Source organism: Lytechinus pictus, chromosome 3 (genome assembly GCF_037042905.1).
Source record: "Lytechinus pictus isolate F3 Inbred chromosome 3, Lp3.0, whole genome shotgun sequence".
Classification (NCBI taxonomy): Eukaryota; Metazoa; Echinodermata; class Echinoidea; order Temnopleuroida; family Toxopneustidae; genus Lytechinus; species Lytechinus pictus.
Genome location: NC_087247.1, coordinates 15,892,356 through 15,914,382, shown reverse-complemented (window position 1 = coordinate 15,914,382; position 22,027 = coordinate 15,892,356). Strand labels below are relative to the sequence as shown.

General features: G+C 36.4%; 2 protein-coding genes across 6 annotated transcripts in view; one reads left to right on the top strand and one right to left on the bottom strand.

Moving 5' to 3' along the window:
* Positions 1 to 1,814: 1,814 nt before the first annotated feature.
* On the bottom strand, positions 1,815 to 17,166 carry LOC129255843 (uncharacterized). 5 transcript variants are annotated; one of them, XR_010292959.1, is made up of 6 exons: positions 16,982 to 17,109; positions 8,917 to 9,119; positions 7,985 to 8,123; positions 6,113 to 6,246; positions 3,205 to 4,702; positions 2,139 to 2,420 (listed from the first exon to the last, which is right to left on the bottom strand). XR_010292959.1 is itself a non-coding variant. In XM_064096509.1 (5 exons), the coding sequence occupies exons 2-5, from the start codon at positions 9,117 to 9,119 to the stop codon at positions 3,886 to 3,888; spliced, it is 1,293 nt and encodes a 430-aa protein (XP_063952579.1). In that variant the 5' UTR covers positions 16,982 to 17,166; the 3' UTR covers positions 1,815 to 3,885. The 5 variants fall into 5 exon arrangements, 3 of the variants coding, with proteins under 3 accessions (XP_063952579.1, XP_063952578.1, XP_063952580.1); XR_010292958.1 differs by having other exon boundaries at positions 16,894 to 17,049; XM_064096509.1 differs by having other exon boundaries at positions 1,815 to 4,702; positions 16,982 to 17,166.
* A 3,536-nt stretch (positions 17,167 to 20,702) lies between these two features.
* Positions 20,703 to 22,027, top strand: part of LOC129257734 (uncharacterized) — a 30,386-nt gene continuing 29,061 nt past the window's right edge. The window contains exon 1 of the mRNA XM_064096507.1: positions 20,703 to 20,975. The gene's annotated coding sequence lies outside the window, so the exon portion shown is untranslated. The remainder of the gene's footprint in view (positions 20,976 to 22,027) is intronic.

The window sequence follows — 22,027 nt, the reverse complement described above, 5'->3', positions numbered from 1 at the left end:
CTTGAAAACCTTTTTTTTTTTTTGCTTGTCAATTTTTTTTCTGGTAACGAAATCCTTTGAAATCCTTTATTTGTGATTGAAGACCTTTTTTTTTTTTTTTGCTTGTCAATTTTTTTTGGCGGACGGTTTTGCCTCTCCCTGTGGAAAATCCTAGGTACGCTACTGCTCGTTACCTGCTCTTATTTTTTCCTACACACATCCCCTCCCGACATTTGTATAATCCCTATTGTTAAGCCAGGGCCAGCGGAACATATTTTCGTTTGGGGGGGGGGGCAAAGTGCAAACGGATATTTTCACCATGAGGTTATCATCTGCGTGAAGTAGTTGTGTGTTTTGTAGTAATTAAGTTGAGCCAGGGGCGTAACATTTGCAAGAAGCTGCGAGCGAGCCAAGATTTTGACATTTTCATAACGAAAATCCAATTCTGTGATAGATTTTGAAATTATATTTAGAAAATAATATCATATTTTATTCTTCTCTCTTTCCTTTTCTTTTTTTTTCCTTGGTTTTTTTTTTTTTTGGGGGGGGGGGCTCTTGCCCCCCCCCCATCTGTACGCCACTGCTTATCTACCCCCACTCACATGACTCATTAAACTTAAGGCACGTAGGATTATTCCTACGTGTTTTTTATTTCCCCCTTCATAAGTAGTAACATATAAAATGAGAATTTTGTTTCAAATGGGCAGTCTTTAATACATAAAACGGTTCTTCTCAGGTGTAAGGGGCACAGAACATGTTCGTGAGGGGTACTTTTCTTGGGTAAAAAGGGGCACTGATACGAGAAAGGCCACCTATAAGAGGGAAGGGGCACTTGCTAAGGGCATAAAACGGATCCTGCTCATGTATGAAAGGGGCATAGAACACATTAGTGAGTGGCACTTTTCTTGGGTAAAGGGGGCACTGATTTGAGAAAGGGCACTTACAAGAAGGCAAGGGGGCACTTTCTCACACATAAAACGGGTCGTATTTTAGGTGAAAGGGGCACAAGAAAGTTCGTGAGGTGGCATTTTTGGTAAAATTTGTCACTGATACGAGAAATGGCACTTGCTAACACATAAAACGGGTCCTTCTCAGGAGAAAGTGGCACAGAACATGTTCGAGAGGTGCATTTTTGGTTTTAAAAAATGGCACTTATACGAGAAAAATCACTCGGTAACACCTAAAACACAGTACACGTTCGTGAGGGGTACATTTCTTGCGTATAAAGGCACTTTTTGAGTGCTTCAAAAAGTGGGGGCACTGTGCCCCCCACTACCCCCTCCCCGGATCGCCGCCCCTGAGTTGAGCAAAACCATTTTTAAGTGATTTCTGACTGATAAAAAAATAAAATACTATATAGGCTCATCCGCGTGCGAGCGGTTTTGGAAAAATATTCAAATCTGAAGTTGTAAAACTCACAATTGGTCAATATTAGCGCTAATTACTGTTAAAAGGGCATCCTGGCGAAATGTTGCAAGCGCGAATCGCGAGCTCAAACTTTCGGATATTTTCATGACATGAAAATTAAACATTCCGAGCAGTTTTTCTAATCATGAAAAAGTTGTGTTTCTTACCAAATAATAAACGCGAGCGCGAAGAGCGAGCTGAATTTGTTTTAATATACTGACCAAGAAACGTAATCTGTTAAGGACTGCATTTAGTGAATCGTAAATAAGATACACATCTCACCATTCGAATAATGCGAGCGCGAAGCATGAGCTGATAATTTATGATATTCCAACCTGAAAACTAGACATTCTAAGAATTTTTTTGTAATCAGGAACAGGATGAGTACCTTACTAAAAAAACTTGAAAATTAATTACGTTTTACTTTAAATAGGGTATTTTATTTTGAAAAAGGGCACATTTCATTTTGAAAAAAAGGGCATTTTCTATTTTAAAAAGGGCACCATTTTCCTACGGATTTATTTTTAGGGGGGGCTATAGCCCAAAGTTGAGTAAGCACTTCTCCAGAGTATGGGCCTAAAGTAGGAGTCAATTTGTATTTCATTTCATTTAATCTATTCACACAATAACAGGAGCAAATTACACAGGTGTCTACATTTCACGAGATAAATATGATATCGAATTAATAAATAAACTTGTAAATTGGAATAGACTTGTAATAATACGACAAACCAAACTTGGTTTCTGTCTTTATACATCAACTGAATTTCCTTTAATTCTGAATAACAATCTATTTCTTCAGCTAAATAACACCATTTAATCATATTTTTCTCAACTCACAACACCATTTTTACATATTGTAGATGGCGCTGGTGAAGAATAATTCGTGTTTAGTTGGATACACCAGTCTTCGAAAAGATCATCTTAAAAAACAAACACACACACACACTTCAATGGGACATGAATCAGATGTGTATTGAATGTATAATTAAAACCTAGATTAACTTATGATACATCTTGATTATCATATAATACTGATGGATTTTTGCCCCATATTTTACTGTCATACTGTTGACGATTCCGAAAATTGAATGAAGCAGATGTCCTTTACGTTCAGCAATATAATACTCAACTTCCTAAAAAGTTTTTTTTCTAGAAAAATCCTTGAAAAGGGTTATCATTTGACGTGAAACAAAAAAATATAACGTTTGTTTGCTCACTATTATGATAGAATATGCGTTATCTATTCGGGGGTTCTAATATTAAATATTCCGCTTTTATATAGTGCTCAATACATTGGGAACTACGTCGTACCTTACAGATATACCCCAGTCATCGGATCCTGATATGCTTGCACACAATGTATGCGCTTCCTCCACTCCATGGGGAGCATTCCAACAAGAGCTTCAAGACTCTATTGCTATACATACTTTGTGCATCCTATACCCATTTGGGATGAAGTGTTGTTCAGTAAATACCAATCTTAGTCACGAACCCTTTTTATCAGGCCGCCATCAATTACAAGCTTAACCGCTCACTATGGCGGTCTCCTGCGTTCATTTGTTAATGTTGCTTTTTTATTATAATTAAAATGTGAAGTATATGCCCACACCATTTTTTTTTCTAATCATGTATTTTTTATATTGTATACATTATGGATTAGTTTGTATGTTTCAAACAATGTAAATATTTTTGCTAATGTATTGTGAACGCAGAAATAAAAATAAAATAAACAAACTTAGTGTCTCCATTTTAAACCTCTGCTGAGAGTGGTAATGCCAACGAACGCTCAGCCGCGATGGGAAAAGCCGCAAAAGCGAGAGATCCATTGTATACCCCCACGACGCTTCATACACTGTAAAAATATGGTACATTTTTTACCACCACGAGGGTAATTATGTGTCCAACCAATTTGGGGCAGTATTTTACCCAATGCGGAAAGCATATTGTCCAGTAAGGTTACCAAAATAAGCAGCAATTACTTTAGAATGGGCAAAATTTTCATCACACTGGATAAATAAAAATGCCCAATGTTGGTTGGACACAGCCCTCATGAAACACTTTTACCCAAGTTTTTTTAGAGTTATTTAGTATTTTAAAAATATAATTATGTTTCAAACTCGACCAACGCCATTAATATATCCAAATTTCTTCCTGTTTTATTTTATGAATGCTATTTAGATTCAGTGTCCTGTCTCAAGCCTCTGTTTTATGGGATTTATCACACCGATTTCCGTACACAAAATACTGTTTCATTCTAAAATTATTTTGTTTGACTTTATACAAAAAATGTATGAAGTATTCATCAGTCACTAAACATAAAAAATGAATTTGAATTTGAATATACTTGTTTAAATTTCATTTCTTTATTAATATAGCGACAGCAAGGAAATGGACTCAATCCGATGGTCGCGATTTGATTTCATTATAATACACAGTCTCCACGTTAGACCCTATAGACCAAGTCCACAGGGTTCAACCTCAACGTATAATGTCAGGTTATTGAGTGTCAACCTCAAGTAGTTGAAAGTTTTCATCGTTCAAAACCTTAAAACCTAATTTCTTGTAATGCATGAGATTGATTCTTCTTATCCTGTACATCTCCTCATAGAGATCCATGAGGACGGGTTTGAACTGGTGTTCTTTAGCCATCTCTAGAAGATCTTGATGATACTCTCTCATGATAGATCCCATGAAATGAGCGTACCTATGTGGCATCTTCAAGGTGGTGGTTCTCCACCGGAAGTCCTCTTCGGTAGAAACGTCCATCTCGGTTTGGTCCGGTAGTTGATAAGTCCCTATCCAGCTTGCCAGGACGAACTTGACCTGCGCGGTAAAGTGAGGGAATGGCAGGACCTTCTGTGTAATGCCAATGAAAGCAAGAGATGGGAAACTGGTGTGTATGATGTGCTTGTAGAGAGGCATGATTCGTCTGTCATCTACCGTCAGCTGACATTCTGGAGTGAGGAAACTGAAGTCGTAGTTGTAGCCCGTGCAGTAGATAATGGCATCAGGTTTGCACTTTTCTCCATCTGCAAAAACCACATCTTCCTGGGTGAGAGAGACAACTTCCTTGGCCTGCTCTGTGTTATCAGGAAGAGGGGCTACCACACGATCCTTCCAGTGACTCAGGTAGACATGCTTTGCATGAGGGGCAATATCAAGAATGATATCGAGACCAGATGATGCAGCTCCTAAGACCACTACCTTCTGATCCTTGAAGACATCAGGGTGACGGTAGTTGTGACTGTGAAGTTGATAACCTTTGAACTTATCTCTGCCTGGAAGATCGGGAATGTTCGGTATGGCATAATGGCTGTCAAATTGAGACAAAATACAAATTTGAAATCTGATATTCCCACAGGTAAATAAGGACATGAGACAAGTTAGATTATATCAAGAATATGTAAGGAGGATAGGAATGTGCCCGCTTGGTAACAGCCTAGTCTGCTTTAACCTCGTATGACGAGCCAACGACAAGACAATGTGTTTTAAACAGTTGTTTTAACAATGCTATGCAGGTGTTTTAATAATACACACATTTTCATTTGACATGTTTGTCGACAGTTTCTCGGAGCAAGTCAGATTCTAACTTGGCTTGTCCAATTCTTAATGATGCATTAGTATGTTAGTTGGCAAAACAGGTATCAGCGAACAGAAATTTGAGTAATATCAAAAGTTAATTATCTCAGATTCACGCAAGAACATGCATGAAATTATATAAAATATGTTCATAATAATTATTATAAGGGTTGACATCGGCCGACCACATGGAATATCCCCCTTCCCCTGTGGAATGCTTTGTCATTGATTGGGATGCTTTCAAGTTATCCCTATAGTTTTACTAATAACCTATGCCGCATACATTCGTAATTCCGAAGCTTCGTTATTCCGAAGGTTCGGATATTCCGAAGGTTCGTTATTCCGAAGGTTCGTATTTCCGAAGGTTCGTAATTCCGAAGGTTCGTTAGTCCGAAAACGAAATGAGGTTTGTTATTCCGAAGGTTCGTTAATCCGAAAAAGAAATGAGGTTCGTAATTCCGAAGGTTCGTTAGTCCGAAAACTAAATGATTAACTAACCTTATTTCGTTTTCGGACTAACGAACCTTCGGAACAACGAACCTTGTCTGATGCTGATGCATCTCGTTCAAGCGCAGAATCCTTCAACGGGTTTATCAATACTGGCTATTGGTAACGAAATATACTTTAGGGGGTAACTTTCGAAGGGGTCCAATACTGAAATGTATTTACATTATTACTTATACATTGATCTGTATGGTATACTTTGCAGATAGGCGGCGATCGGGGGAGGGAGTGGAGTGATATGGATGTGTCCTCTGGACTCTTCATTTAAATTATTTACAGCAGGATTGAGACATCCCCCCCCCCCCACCGGGCGCAGAGAAGAATTTCAAGAAATCGCCGAGCAATGGAGGGTATACATGAAAATGATATCATCCATTGACATCTGAGAGGTGGTGTTGGACTTTGGTATTTCATTAGTAGATCCTTAAGTTCACCTTTGTCATGATTGATATGAAATACAAAAAAATATTGAACTTATTGAAATTACAGAAGTGCTGCACATTCCATCTTGGTAGTGTACCGAAGTGGACTGTAGAAAAGTGTGGTAAGGAGGAGGGAAACTCTTCGCCCTTAGCATGCTCAAACACACACACACACAAAATGACATGAGAAATGAAAGTGAAGTTATAAAGGTATTTACCCATTGCAAACCATGATTTGATGAAAGATTGACGTAGTCCGGTGCCTGGTTCGAAGGTTTGAGACAGTTATCTCCCATGTTATCGAATCATCAGAAGACTTTATCGGTCTCACCATCTCAACTACAGTAGAAAACTACAAATAAAATTGGAAATGAAGTTTTTATTTCAACAGTTTTGGTGTCACGGATTACACATGTGGAAAGTCCCACAAAATTAGCGTATAAAAATGGTTCATATATTACATGTACGTGAGTTAATGTAGATGAATTATTATCAGGCCCAAATACAACTTCGTCTGTACTGGATCTTAACCCATAACGATTTGTAGAGGGTCAGTCTACTATAAGAAAATTAATTATTGGAAGCCATCATGCAACCACTTCGTTTCGAATTATTAATGTAAAAAAAAGATGAATAATCTTAGTCTTAAATCCCCTCAAAAGAAGAATGAGGCATTGTAATTTAAAAGTCAAGTCCACCCCATGAAAATGCTGACTTGAATAAATAGAAAAAAAATCAAACTAGCATAGTGCTGAAAATTTCTTCAAAATCGGATGTAAAATAAGAAAGTTATGACATTTTAAAGTTTTGCTTATTTTTCACAAAACAGTGATATACACAACTAGGTGAGTCAGTCGATGATATCCCTCACTCACTATTTCTTTTGTTTTTTAATTGTTTGAATAATACAATATTTCATTTTTTTATAGATTTGACAAAAAGGACCAACTTGACTGAACCATATAGTATTAAACAATGCTAATTCTACATGTTCAGGGAGGAATTAATCGTTGTATCACTTGACAATGATGAGAATATTAGAATACTTCACATTTCATATAATAAAATACAAAAGAAATAGTGAGTGGATGACATCATCAGTCTCCTCATTTGCATACCGACCAGGGTGTGCATATAACTGTTTTGTGAAATTAAGCGAAACTTTAAAATGCCATAACTTTCTTATTTCACATCCGACTTTGATGAAATTTTCAGTGTTATGCGTGTTGGATTTTTCTCTTTTTATTCAAATCAACTTTTTGTCGGGGTGGACTTGTCCTTTAAAGGTCAAGTCCACCCCAGATAAATGTTGATTTGAATCAATATAGAAAAATCAGACAAGCATAATGCTGAAAATTTCATCAAAATCGGATGTAAAATAAGGAAGTTATGACATTTTAAAGTTTGCTTATTTTTCACAAAACAGTGATATGCACGACTCAGTGACATGCAAATGAGAGAATTGATGATGTCCCACACTCACTTTTTCTTTTGTTTTTTATTGTTTGAATTATACAATATTTCAATTTTTACAGATATGGCAATAAGGACCAACATGACTGAACCCTAAAATGTTAAACAATGGTAATTCCACATGTTCAGGGCAAAATATTTTTTTTTTCACAGGACAACGAGGAGAAAATAAGTATATTTCATATTTCGTATAATAAAATACAAAAGAAATAGTGAGTGAATGATGTCATCAGTTCCCTCATTTGCATACTGACTGGGATGTGCATATAATTATTTTGTGAAATTAAGCGAAACTATAAAATATCGTAACTTCCTTATTTTACATCCGATTTTGATGAAATTTTCAGTGATGTGCTTGTTGGATTTTTCTATTTTTATTCAAATCAACTTTTTGTTGGGGTGGACTTGTCCTTTAAGTAAAGCGATGGGGACCATTGTAGACTCTATGCCCCCCCCCCCCCCCCCGGGTCTGCAACTGTCTAGGATGACCATTCCGGGAAGAAAACTCTTTCGAAAGTGAAGAAGTAATTCGTATGGGTGAGGTGTCCTCCGTGGATCGAGGTGTCTTGTCCGTACAAGGAAACCAGTATTTCTATTCTCGCTATGAGGATTCCTACCTGTATGAAGTTGTCCAGTTGAAAATGGTCTGAGTACTGTTGTAAGTAATCTAAGACATCTGTGTGCTTTATGAACGATGGTAGTCTCTCATCGAAAGGGAAATCGGGAAAGGCCATGATCTCCTTCGGTAGATTTGTTCTATTCATTTGAGTAACGATACACAGCAAAAACTGTGGTGTTAACCGGTGTACATAGAGGACCACACCAGTTATTTTACACCGGTGTTAAATTGACAGTGTTAGTTTAACAACTACAGGTGTTATTACAACACCTTTGGTTGTCACATCAACACCCTTTGGTGTTATGTTCAATCCCTAGGGTGTAATTTTAACACCTCAGGGTGTGGTCCTCTATTAACACCAACTGGTGTCAGTTTTAACACCTCAGTTTTTACAGTGTATATATAAACTAATAATTAGTGGGATGTGTCACCAAAGAGTAATAAATTAAACACTTTCCCATGTTATTGCAAATTTTCTGTAATCAACGCCATCAACTACCTACTTATTATTATGAAGGTATGTTTGGTTGTGTTTTTTTTTTTTCTTAATTTCAGAAACTGATAAATTTCCTACTAAAAATGGTGGAATAGTAAACGATTAAAGTAGCAATTTTATAGTGAGTTACACGGCTTTAAGTTCCATAACACCTTCTTGTGAGTCATAGGATGCAGCATGACTGAGTGATACGGTAATTTAGATATCACCTTTTGAATAAACGGGGTTTATGGTACAAATACATAGGCCTACACGACGTAGCTAGATATGTAAAGTTAAGTTTATGAAATTACATTTTTTAAAGAATTATAAACAATAATTATATGAATAGGACTGCTAAATGACCAGAACATCTCGTCTTCGATACCTGGGAGTTTTCAACTAGTATCATTTAAACATCGCAGAAATTAGCTAAAGCAGAAAAAATATCATACTTGAGTGACTTGTACATGCTTGAATGAATAGGTAATCCATGTTCATCTAAGCCAACACTCTCGGTGTAGACCCAAGTACCTCCTACACGATCCGACTTCTCAAAGACAACCACATCAAACTGAGCAGGTTTTGTCGTTAGATGGCGTGCTGCACAAAGCCCAGCTGCCCCGGCTCCAATCACAGCGATGCGACGTTCACTCATCTTAAATCAGAACATGAAATTAACAATATTTCAGATTGAGTTGCTGCCCCTTCGTGTAAAAATTATATAGTAGAATTTTACACAATCTAAGCCAAGTTATCCATCATTGATTCTAATGAAAATTCTAACTTAATTAAATTTTTGAAAATTATCAGAAGATTTTTTTAGCTATTCGACATTACCAAGTACGTGAGTAAATTATTATCAAAGTTAACTGGCCTATTATATGAGAACTATCACTACTTGTTGATAACAAAGCACAACGATAGAGGGCAAAATCAGATGTTTGTAGTTATGAAACGTGCACTGACAAAGCCTCACACATAATCAGTAAATCACCTAAAGCAACTCTTTGTATCAACAACTCTTGTTGTACCAAAATATCAGCAACTTGTTGTATCAAAATACGTTTAGATGTAGTTGCCAACTTATATACTGAAATTGAAAATAAAAGCCGAGATAGATGCTAGTTTTAAAGTGTAAATACAGTTGAAAATATAGTAAGAGTTTAAAACCTAAGTTACTGGTAACTAACTGAGATAGATGCCCACTTCGTTCACTCTAAAAACTGTCTCCTTGCATTGAAATAGAAGCACTTCAGCTGTTTGGGCACTGAAAAATAATAATCATATCTATGTAAGAATGTAAATTACATTCTACATTACCATTCTGATAACATATCTCTTTAAATGTTGATAGATTGTTTAAGAGTGTGTTTTAGATTTAGTAGACAGGAACTTAGGAACGATTTTTTTTACAGGGGGTGCTGGTTCAAATTTGACCAAAAAAGGGGGCTTGCAAAAAAAAGGGCTTTCGATAAAAAAGTAGGTCATTTGGATAACGTTTCTGCCATTAAGCATATCCACCAGATTTTTAGGGGGTGTTGCCTTTTGAGAATAACATCCCCAGCAACCCCGCTTCCCAGGCCTATGTTAGAAGAGATTAACTGGGAATTTCTATTTGACGAATTGTATTGTATTGTAATCTTAAGAATTATAAAACATGAAGTTACACCTTAACTATACTGAATATTTCAATGCTGCGCCCCTGAATTGGCATGATTGACTTACTATAGGCCTTCACATCGATATAATGACCTGAAAATAATTTGAGTTTTAATGTAGAATATTACAAAACGGTTTGTGAAATCAACGAAAGTGACAAAGTATGACTAGGAAGTGAACAAAACATTTTAATGGATTGGTGATGTATTTTAATATCTAATAAAATAATAATAATGATAATAATAATAATAATAAAATGATAAAAATTATAATAATAATAATGATAACAATAGTAGTAGAAGTAGTAGTTATATAATTGCAATAATAATGATAATGATAATATGGGGGACTTTCCCCTCATGTCAGTTACAGGCGTAATACAAAGTTATACGACTTATAGGCCTATTAATACCTCTCTTGTTCATGATTCCTTTTTCTTCCGTTTTACTCTTCATTTTTGTTTTCTTTTTTTTTTCTTTCTTTCCTTCTAAACCTGCATTAGCAAATTATGTATTCAAATGTCATTTTTATTTGTTATTTGTTGAACTGTATTTTAATGTTAGTGTTCTTTTTTTAGCACCAGCTAATGAGGAGAGTCTTTTAACAGAAACTTGATTTCTTTTGATAATCCCCAGGCATTAGCTGGTGCATGTACTTTCCCTTTTTTGAGTGTTTTTTTTTTAATTTGATATTGTATATTGGATGTTGTATGATGATTATTTTCAATGTAATGAATTTGACTATTGTTATGAGTATGTGTACCTGGAAATGAAATAAAATAAATAAATAAATTTCCGCTCTTTTTATTTGTCACTACAAGAAAATCATATCCCCTGCAACTCCGACGTATAGTTCTCAGTACATTTTCATGCATTGATCAAAATCATGATAATCACGTTCTTTCGTGCATGCCCCCAATAAACACGCGACCTCGCATCATTAAAATCTATTTTAGAGTTGATAAATATCATAAAGATCATCAAATGATAATCTCTTTCTACTTCTAATATCGGCCTGTATCGGCCGCACAGAAACGCTGTTAGCGTAACATTTCGCTAACACTGCGCTAACAAAGGGCCCTGTTACAACCGGTAATTGCCACCTTTCGCAATCATCACGGACGCTAATATTAGGGTCCCCTAGCACAAAAGTTGACGCTTAATCATACACTTGATTTTTAAGACTGATTGTACATTATAGTCAATACAATCAAACGTAGAAAACTGCTCTACAATCAATGCTAAGATTTGTGTTACAGGGGGGTTACAGGCCCTACAGATCTGCTTTTCGTGTGCAAAATTCTTTCCCGCGACACCCGCGCGCCATACATGCATGTATTACGACTGATGGCTGGAGATATTCGAAATGCAGGACCTAAAATAGAACATGACATGGATAAGAAAGTGGTTTTTCAAACAAATCGAGTACATATTGAGTGAGGAAAAACTTACTAAATTAAGGCTTAGATATATATCATTACAGTCCATCGAATCGATATTGCATTTAATGTGGATTATTGGTGGATGACTGGCAATTGATTCCATGGGTTAGATCACCTCTCTGGCCGAACTTATTTCGCATATGTACACAGCGTATGCAATATATACGTTTGCATGCGGGTTTCTTTTGTTTCTTTTGTTCACTCCTTCTACACAAACGATACGCCTCTAGCACACGATGTAAAGGGTATTATGTTTTACTTTCCCCAGAAATGGGGGGTTAGATTCAAATTCCGGGGGGACCACTTCCATTGATGAGTGGATACCAGGCACAACCATGTGGTTTCGAAAAGTACCCTAAACAAGGGAAGCAAGTCTTTTCCAGATTATGAAAATGCATCTTTTAACAATTATTTGGCTTGTGAAACCCTACAAGTATTGGAAATATATCCCTTTTTTCAGTATTTTAATCATCGTTTTTGACACCTTTATAACGTAACATAGGCCTATAATACGTAACGTACTTACCCACTCTTTCCCTTTTTACGCGTTGTTGCGCCTGGTATCCACTCTTCAATGAAAATGGCCCCCCGGGCGGCCTCTCGAGCTCTGGGAGGAACCAAATGTGGATTTGGAAAGTCGTCCTAAATCGGATATATCGCTGTTACCATAGTAGCAACCAGAATTTTGCACACGAAACGCAAATTGAATGTTTCCGTTCCAGATGCGAAACGAAAAAAAAATCTCATGTCACACAATTTGCATTGCAGGACAGAGTTTTAAGAAATGACGACGGGCCCAAAAGTCTCTTCTAAAATCAACTAACGTCGTAAATAAGCGTTCGCGTTCTTTCAACGAAAGGTCGGGAATGTCGCCGCGATGGCTATAATGCATTATTTACATCTGGGATCAACGCTTGACATCACAATCTGTATTATATATCATTCATTAACAAATCGGCTCCTATCAACATGGGTCGAATGACTGCACAGAAGGCACAGAAAGCACTGTTAAGGCGCCGTTAGCCGCGAGTGTTGTTAGGGGATTTGAACCAAGAAGTACCTTTCTAGAGGGGAAAATACAAATTTCAGCCAAAAATGTAAAAAAGGGTGTAAAATAGATAAGAGCTTTTTACCCACACACGTCTTTAAATATAATAAAGAAATAAGAACAATATTGTTAGTCCAGGTATGGATCTTCGTTCTTGTCATAGTCTTTTACATGATGGATGCATAAGAAACATGTGGATGTGAAAATATAGCATTAAGTTCGGAATGGGGTACTTTGAGCCAGCCAAAATGGGGCAAGTTGAGCCATGGTAATTCTTATGGTAATGCATAGGCGGATCCAGGGGGGCGAGGGGCCCGCCCCCCCCCCTATTGGCGGAGCAAAAAAAAAAAAAAGGGGGAAAGAAAAAAAAAAGGGAAAAGAGAGGAGAAAAAAGAAGGGGAAACATAAAAGGAGGAAGACGAACGAGTGAATAAAATAAGATGAGGGGAAGACTTGGAAAATAATTTTAGAAATATTTCATGTCACAATACAGTATGAAATTTTCGCTCGCGCTTCGCTCTCGCATTGCCTTTTATGTGATTTATATATCTTGCTGCATAAGGAGCTTAAATATCAAATTTTGAAGTCAATATATAAAACATATTTCAGCTCGGAAATCGAACTTTCATTATTTTGTTTGATTTTTACAAATTGATTTTTAAAAAGTGCTCTGTAAAATTTTTTGTTTTATCTTCTGAATGTTAACATTTTCTGCGCGGCGCGCGCTGAGGAACTCGCAAAATTTGATTTGTCAGGTACCTATTATTTTCCTGTATCATTCCATAAATTCTCAAATATATCCCTATATACAGGTCAAATTGTCAAAACTTAACAGCTGCACGCTCGCATTTTGATTGGTGATTTGATATGTATATCCCAATATTAATTATATAACAAACTACTTAAAATCCCAATTTCATGACAGTTTATCAAAAATTTCGTGCATCTTATTCATAATTACAAGCGTGCTTTAAATGTCCAGTTTTCAGGCCATAAGAAATTAACAGATTTCTCGTTCTCAGGCTTATAAGATTAATAAATACGATATTAATTTAATAATCAAATTGACCCTTTTTTCAGAATGGAATATCGACAAGTTTCATCTCCCGCTTAGGAAGTGATATAGGAAGATAGTCATCATTTTCATATGGTGACATAATCTTCTTAGAATGTCCCTGTCCTATGTCAAAACTCAAAGCAATAATAATGAAACATATCAAATCTTTCTTCAACTGTGATTGATATCCACCTCACAATTTTCCTACAAAAACCATTATCTTCTTTGTTACTCAAGAACATTTCTTCTTCTCCACCTCAATCTAGTCAAAGTCAAACCATGGCCAACCAATTTAATCAATATTTTGCAAATATAGGTAATTTGTTGAACCTGGCATCTGCGACAGAAAATTACTTAGTACATGATAAAAACGTTACTGGTATGGCAGTTGAACATCCATTGAAACTTTGTACTGTAAGTCAAAATGATATACTGAAAGAAGTACTACTACTGAAAAATAAGAAATCCGTGGGTTTAGACGGAATACCCATTCATATCCTAAAATGTCCATAAATGAAATTATACGTCCAGTTAGCTATCTTATGAATGAATCCATCGTTCAAGGTGTCTTTCCAAAGAAATGGAAAATTGCCAAAGTTATTCCGTTACACAAAAAAGGTGATCGATCAAATCCTAATAACTACAGACCGATTTCTATTCTTTCTTGTTTATCTTGAAAGATTAATCCATAAACAGCTCGTACAACATTTAAATTGTAATAACATTATCACTTTGGACCAATCAGGCTTCCGTCCTAAACATTCTACCTCAACCGCCCTAATCAAAGTCACGGATGATTGGTTAATAGACCTTGATGATGGAAAATACACTGGTGCGTTCTTCGTTGACCTCCAAAAAGCTTTTGATTTGGTCAACATTCAATATCTACTTGAAAAACTTAAAAGAGCTGGGATTAAAAAAACGAATTTGAACTGGTTTTATAGCTACCTTTCAGACCGAAAAATTGTAACATGTAATCATAACTGCAACTCTGAAGAATTACCAACCAGGCAAGGGGTTCCTCAAGGATCGATACTAGGTCCGCTGCTTTTTATAATTTTTATTAATGATTTACCTACTATTTTTAAGTCATGCAACATCCATCTCTATGCAGATGACACTGTGATTTACTTTTCTCATATAGAGATCCCCACGTAGTTCAATCAACGTTAAATAGAGAGTTGCTCATTCTTGATAGATGGATGAACAAGAATAGACTTAAAATTATAATTATGACAAAACAATATGCATGCTTTTTGGAAATAGACATATGCTAAAAAAAAATGGACTAGACTTAAGAATTGATGGTCATACCATCAAACAAGTATTTTCGCTGAAATACTTGGGTGTGTATATTGATTCAGAACTGAAATGGGATGTTCATGTTAACCACTTAGTGAAAAGGTGGGTCGTATGATTTCGGTCCTCCGTAGATTAAGTAAATTTATCAATAGGAATAATTTGAAAATTATCTATCAGAGCGTTATACTACCCAACTTGGATTATGCTGATGTAATATGGCAATCTTCCTATGACAAATATACAGATCAGCTACAAAAGTTGCAAAATAGAGCTGGTAGAATTATCCTTAATATTAATAATCGGTCACATGTTTCTACTGACTCAATTTATGAAATAATGGAATGGCAAACCCTGAAGTCTATATAGGCAAAACTTTCATATTCGAACAATGATGTTTAAGATCCTCCATGATTTGGCTCCCAAATATCTAACAAAATACATATTTTACACCTCAAGACCTTACCATTTTCGACAAAATAATTTGTGCCTCCCCAAACCCAGAACTAATTATTGCAAACGCACATTTTTCTATAGGGGAACTAAGTTGTTTAACAGTATCCCAGATAATATTCGTAATTGTATGACCTTAAATTCTTTTAGATCAGCGTTGTCACATTTGAGACATTGATTTCTTTTTTTGGGGGGGAGGGGTTAGTAGGGTAGGAGTAAGCAAACTGATAGTGATTTTTTTTTCTCTCCTTTCTTTCTTTTTCTACCTTTTCTTTTCTTTCTTCCTTCATTTCCCTCTTTTGTCTTTTCTTTTCTGTTCTCATTTTCCGCTCCCTATGACTCTCTTTTTACTTGGTCCCCATGGAAGACCAGCTGCACATATAATTGGTGCAGCTGAATATGGGTTATCCAACCGTCTCTTGTTTTAAGTTTGATCTTTTAACTTTCTTAACATGTTTCAATCAATCATTTTCTTTTCTTTTCTTTTTTTAATCAATGTTTAGAATTTATTTCATTATGTATGTATATGTTACTCCTTGTATCTCTTGTATATATATTGTTATGTATTTTTTTATGACGGAAATAAAACTAACAAACAAAGCTGCTGTCAGCTGCTGTGAGTTTATCGATACCGGTAGGCCTACTTTTAGTGCTCTGTTGGTGAAAACCAACGAACGTAGAGGGTAGCAACACACAACGCTTCTGTGCGACCACCACTGGTTAATTGTTTGCCGATTGTTTGTTACTTTACTGAGATCGTCCTATGGTCCAAAGTCCATTGACTTTGAGTATATACATGGGACTAACGCCTACATTACTACCTATTAGTAGTTCATAAAACAACAATAAATTTGGTGTACATTATTGATTTTTGATTCATGTACTGACAATACCCACGAGGGACAGAGAGCGATTCGTGGTGAATCCTGCTTAAATTCATAGCATAATAGACAGCAACACTTAAAATGAGAATGAAATTTTTGAAAACAGATGGATTCATATAAAAGAGAAAATTCAAAGCGACATATCAATGTATTTTTATATTGAGATAATAACATCATGCATGTTGGTCCTTTCATTGGCAATGCCACCAAATCTGATCTCACCAGAGAGATAAAATAACGCGTTGCCACCCACTTGCATCAGAGAACATGTAATAGGGGCTTCACAACATTTTTTATTATTATAATTTAGGAAATTAATATGATAAAATTCCAAAGGATATACCTTTGTCTTCCAACGGAGCATACGGTATATTTTGTGAAAGAGAATCAACAATGTGTTCATGCCCGGCCCGTGGCAATAGATTCTTTAAACTTAAGTCTAGAATAATATTTTCCAAGACTTTTACTCTGCAAACTCCGTTCCTTACTAGGAATCATTTCAAGAGTTTTCAATCAGTATAATATAATGCATATGGCTTACACAGTAAAATATGCAGATATAACAAGATATTGAGCAAATAATCTTACCTGTACGGTAAATAACCTGTTATTTTGGCGAATGGTCTGAAAGCTTTGCATCTAATGAAAGCCTCTTGTAGTAATGAATTTTACTGACCTGAGATAGGGCATACTCGGCATTCTACAAAGTATTTTATTATCCCAGTTGATTTACAGTTATGAAATGATTATGGATTTGAGAGTTAAGGATTTGACTTTGTCCTCAATATTGATAACGATGAACACAACACGCACGAGCGGTTTCGATATACCTTTCGCAGGGGGGCGGATCCAGCATCCGCCAATGGGGGGGCCGAATTTTTTTTCACCCATATTTTCCCCGATCGGCCGTTCAAAGTTTCTTTGAAGGGGTTGTCCCAGTGGCGTAATGAGCCAAAGATTTTGAGGGGGCTTGATACGGCGTATTGCGCAAATTACATTTTTATTACAAAAATCAAAGTTTGTGATAGATTTTTACATAACACTTGGAAAAATATAGGCCGATATTTCACCCTAATCCCTTTCCTTTTCTCTTTTTTGGTCGTGAAAAATTGGGGGGGGGGGGGTGGGCAGCACGCCAATGTCCTCACAGTCATTTCTTAGCTTTATTCTTATAAAACAACATAACAGTGTAATGATCTCATAAGCCCTATTTAGATAGTGCGAGCGCGAAGCGAGAGCTAAACATTTTGGGAGTTTCGTGTATTGTATCCTGAAAATTGAACATTCTGGGAAGGTGCGTATGTAACAAGATAATTACTGCGAGCGCGAAGCGCGAGCAGAAATTTTTGTAAAATCTGGCTTGATCGAAAAGGGACCTGTTAATGACGTTTTGCAGTTAGCCATTGATGCATATTTTAAATATTAAATAATGCGAGCGCAAAGCTCGAACTGAAAATTTGTGACATTCCGACCTAACAAATTGACATTCTAAGCACTTTTTGTAATCATTAACGGTATAAGTAAATAACCAAACAATTGATGCGAGCGCGGAGCGCTAGCGGGAAAAAAGAGATTTCAGACCTAAAAATGGGTGCAACCTATTCATGTTTTGTAAATCATGAAAAGGAATGGGTAATTTGGTATCTTCCTACATTAATGATGCGAGCGCAAAGCGCGAGCAGAAAATTGTTTATGTTCTGATCTGAAACTGGATAATTTTAGCACGTTACTATAGGCCTAAGAGCATTTTGTCGTCCTATTAAAATGATGACTATCTTCCTATTCCTTTTCCTAAGCGCGATATGAAACTTGTCGATATTCCTTTCTAAAAAAAGGAACAATTTAGTTATTAGGAATTCATGAAAATGTTATTATCATATCCATTAATGTAATAAGCCTAATGAGTGAATGAAATTTGTTGACATTGAGGCCTGAATACTGGATATTTTAAGCACATTTGTAATCATAAATAGGATTTATGGGTTGATAATATATTTTCAACAATAATGCTAGCGCAAAACGCGAGACGAAATTTTTGATAAACTGTCATAAAAGGGGAACTTTAAGTAGTTTGTTATAGAATTAATGTATAAAGAATCTTATGGAATAAACAAAGACAATATGTAGGCCTACTTGGCAAATCAAATAATGCGAGTGCACAGCGGAAAAAGCTGCAAATGATATTTTTACACAATAAAACGGACACTTTACAGAGCACTTAAAAAAAATTGTAAATCAAACAAAATAATGAAAGCTCTCTATGTCCGAGCTGAAATATGCTTTGTATATTGACTTCAAAACTTGATATTTTAAGCTACATATCAGCCTTTTGAGGAAGATAATCTCATCGAATAGGCTATGTGAGCGCGAAGCGCGAGCGAAAATTTAATATAGTGACATGAAATATATTTTTTAATCATTTTTCAAGTTTTCCCCTGACCTTATTTTATGCACTCATCTTCCTCCTCTTATTTTTCCTCTTCTTTTTTCTTCCATTCTTTCCCCTACTTTTTCTTTTTTTCTTTCTTTCACCCTTTTTTCATTTTTTGTTTGCTCCGCCAATAGGGGGGGGGGCGGGCCCCTTGACCCCCCTGGATCCGCCTATGGTTATATATATACCCCCGTTATATACCCCGTATACATAGCCACAGTTGGGTGTCACCCACATTTTTAATTTTCGGGTCAATATACAATATATTGCTTTCATCCACCCCCCCCCCCCCCACTGCTCGGCCCAGATTTACGCCAGTGATGTGTAGACAAACTTTCTATATAATATTCCCATCCGGACTCTGGACATTTTAAGCAAAAAATCTCACTTCTTCTAAGTACGAAATAAATTAAACACCTCGTTTTGAGACACATTTATAAGCTAATCAATATTTCGAATTCATTTAGTCATTTTGTTATTTTCATTCATCAACCAATCCAATCTTCATCACGATTAATTTTACACCCCCGATTGATGTTAAACAAAAACAGAAAAATATTGTTTCTTCTTCTTTTTTTGTTGGGGGGGGGGCAAGATTACAAAGGCGTGTTGTCTTTATACCATACATAAATTTCAATTTGTATCCATAACCTTTATACAGCATATGGGGAGTCAAAGAGGTTGCAGCCTATTTCGATATTTTTGGTTGGGGTAATAAAATAGGGGGGTGGGTCGTGTCACCAAGTTTACTGGTCCTATACCAAAGACCCTTGACTTTTTAGGTTGTTCCTCTTTATTTATCATCAAGTTTGAGTTATGTCATAAGAGAGTCAACCAGTATATTATAATCGGTTTGGTATTACCACGCTATATAATTATGTTTATTTCCGAATCTTAAAATTGAAAAATATTTGTCCTTTGCAACCTTTATTTTATTTAGGGATGGGGTGGGGGTCCTGCACTGCAGTCTCTCACTCCACCCACCCGACGGTCATGATAATTGTCTTCCTTTTGGTAGTTTGTTTTATCTAACTATATTTCGTTTGGATTTGAGCTTTGTTTAATTTACTAATTTAAAAATCGTGCAAAGAAACTTTCAAAAGAAAAAAAAAGCATCTAATTTTTTTATCTATGCTAATAAGAGGCCAATTATTGATTTGAATATGTATCGAATATGTTTTTGGGTTAAACATGGAAATTTGTTAACAATAACTTGTCAAGTTTATGACCTAAGAATTTTTTTTCGTAACTATTATCTGCATGGGCCTCTATATATTATATATGTATATATCTCTCTCTGTTTGTCATATTTAATATTCATATATGTAATTGATTTGTAACTTTCTGTTTCAATATAATTTTCCATAAAAGTGTTTATTTGTAAGTGAGAATAATCCAACATGTGTGGATTTTAATCAATAAATTCTGAAACTCTGCAACATGCACTGCACGCACATTGGTTCTGACTGCAAAGCTAAAGATACTAGTGTTCCTCAGATACTAAGTACTGCTGCCCTCTACGTTCATTGGCCAGATCATGTTCTGCTATGCATATGCTGCGCATATTGAATACCGGCGTAGTAAATTAGCCCGGGAAAAGGCGGCAATTATTCGGCAAACAACCTTTTTTTCATGTTTTCATCTCATGATTGAAATGTAAGTATCCCCTCTTGTTTAGGCTCTTTATTATCGATTTTACAACTTGATTTGTTTCACTGTAACATTTAGTTATATTGTAGCCCCCGCCGCCTATCGATTCGCCATATGTAGTAAAAAGTACCGGCCCACGGACGGTGGTAAGCAAGCGAGCGCTGCTCGCTAGAGCTCCGTTGTAATGACATGTCAAGCCCGGCGGCGCGGGTACAGTGCATGCAGTTCTGCAGTTGGACCATTCGCCAGGCCGCGCCGCGCCCGTCGGCCCTATCCCTCCACCGGCAGTTTTACGTGATCAATCAAGCAGTCCAGCGCGCGTTTTTTGATCTCACCGTAAAATGGCTGAGTCTGACTCTGAACCGGAAAAGTCCTCTCCTCAGAAACCATCTCCTACTCCTTGTCCTTGGTCAGAAATCTGGACCGAAGTTGAGGACTTTAAAGGTTGGGTATCAACCTTTGTAGAAGCACAGGACTCAGGAGGTTCTGAAGAGGTTTGAGACAGCTTCTTCCCTTCGCTTTGTGGGCCACACCAAGTCAAAAAACTTCGGGTGTAACAGTAACACAGTTCAAGAAGATCCTGTGGCAGGTAGGCTTAACGTACTTAGATATTAAAGGCCTTGATCGGTCTCTTATTCTTAACCTTGATAAACTGGGACCCATAAGAAACTTATAAAACTTAACAAGGGCACTACACAAATTCCACTCACTGTGTGAAGGGGTTGGAAGAGGGCATTAATAAATTTGCTGTACAGCTACAGTGTAGCTGTAAAACTTAAACTAGTAAGGGTAAGGTTAGCCAGGCGGCTTCTTGAGTCTTTTGAGAGTAAATATCATTTACTAACGTAGGCTTACTCTAATTCTAAACGAAGCCAGGCAGTCCTCCCCATTCATCTGCGTGTAGGCCTACCGCAAAAAACCCTGAAACTTTCGCCCCCGAGATTTCTACTTTCCTTCTAAAAGATCTAGCTCTAAATCATGTAAATGGGATAAAACTTCATTTCCGACCTTTCTACGCTCTCGTTGTTAATATTTTGAAAACAAGAATTCATCAAAAAAATGAAAAAATATTGTGAAAAGACGGAAGAGACTTGCCCGATGCTTACGCCGCCATCTTGTTTCTTATTGTATGGCAGTGTATCCTATTGCCGGACACGCCTTTATTTCAGTGCTTTAAAAATGACAACTAGAGCTTAGAGGAAATACAATCAAGAAAAATTCACACTTGCTATTCCAAATATTATGAAAATTATGAATATGATAAAATTATTTTATATTTACCAATCATTTTCTTTGCATCGCACTTGCCGCATACCCCTCCACGAAAAACAATTATTTTCGTGCGCGACAAATTACATCATGATTCCGGACGCGCGCCGGACGGGTAAAGATATCCTTGATTATAATGATTTGTAAGAACAAATTTTTGTGATTTTTTTTCTTCTTATATCATATCATGAGTAAATTCTAAGTATTATTTGCTCTTTTTATATCGAATCTGAGCAGATGTTGGTAATAAATTCGTGTTTGATAACTTATTTTATTTTGTCTTGTTAGCCGCATTTTCCATGGCACTTTCCAATAATAATATGCTCGCGTTCGTATCGTGACGCTCATCAAGTTCTATCGATGCGCTGCCGA

Coding starts and splice junctions, on each gene's coding strand:
- LOC129255843 (XM_064096508.1), bottom strand. CDS start 16,944: ATGCAAAGCTTTCAGACCATTCGCCAAAATAACAGGTTATTTACCGTA. Junction 9,120..16,893: donor ACAGGTTATTTACCGTACAG/GTAAGATTATTT, acceptor TTCTGATTTAAG/ATGAGTGAACGTCGCATCGC. Junction 6,247..7,984: donor AACTGGACAACTTCATACAG/GTAGGAATCCTC, acceptor TTTTATTTGTAG/TTTTCTACTGTAGTTGAGAT.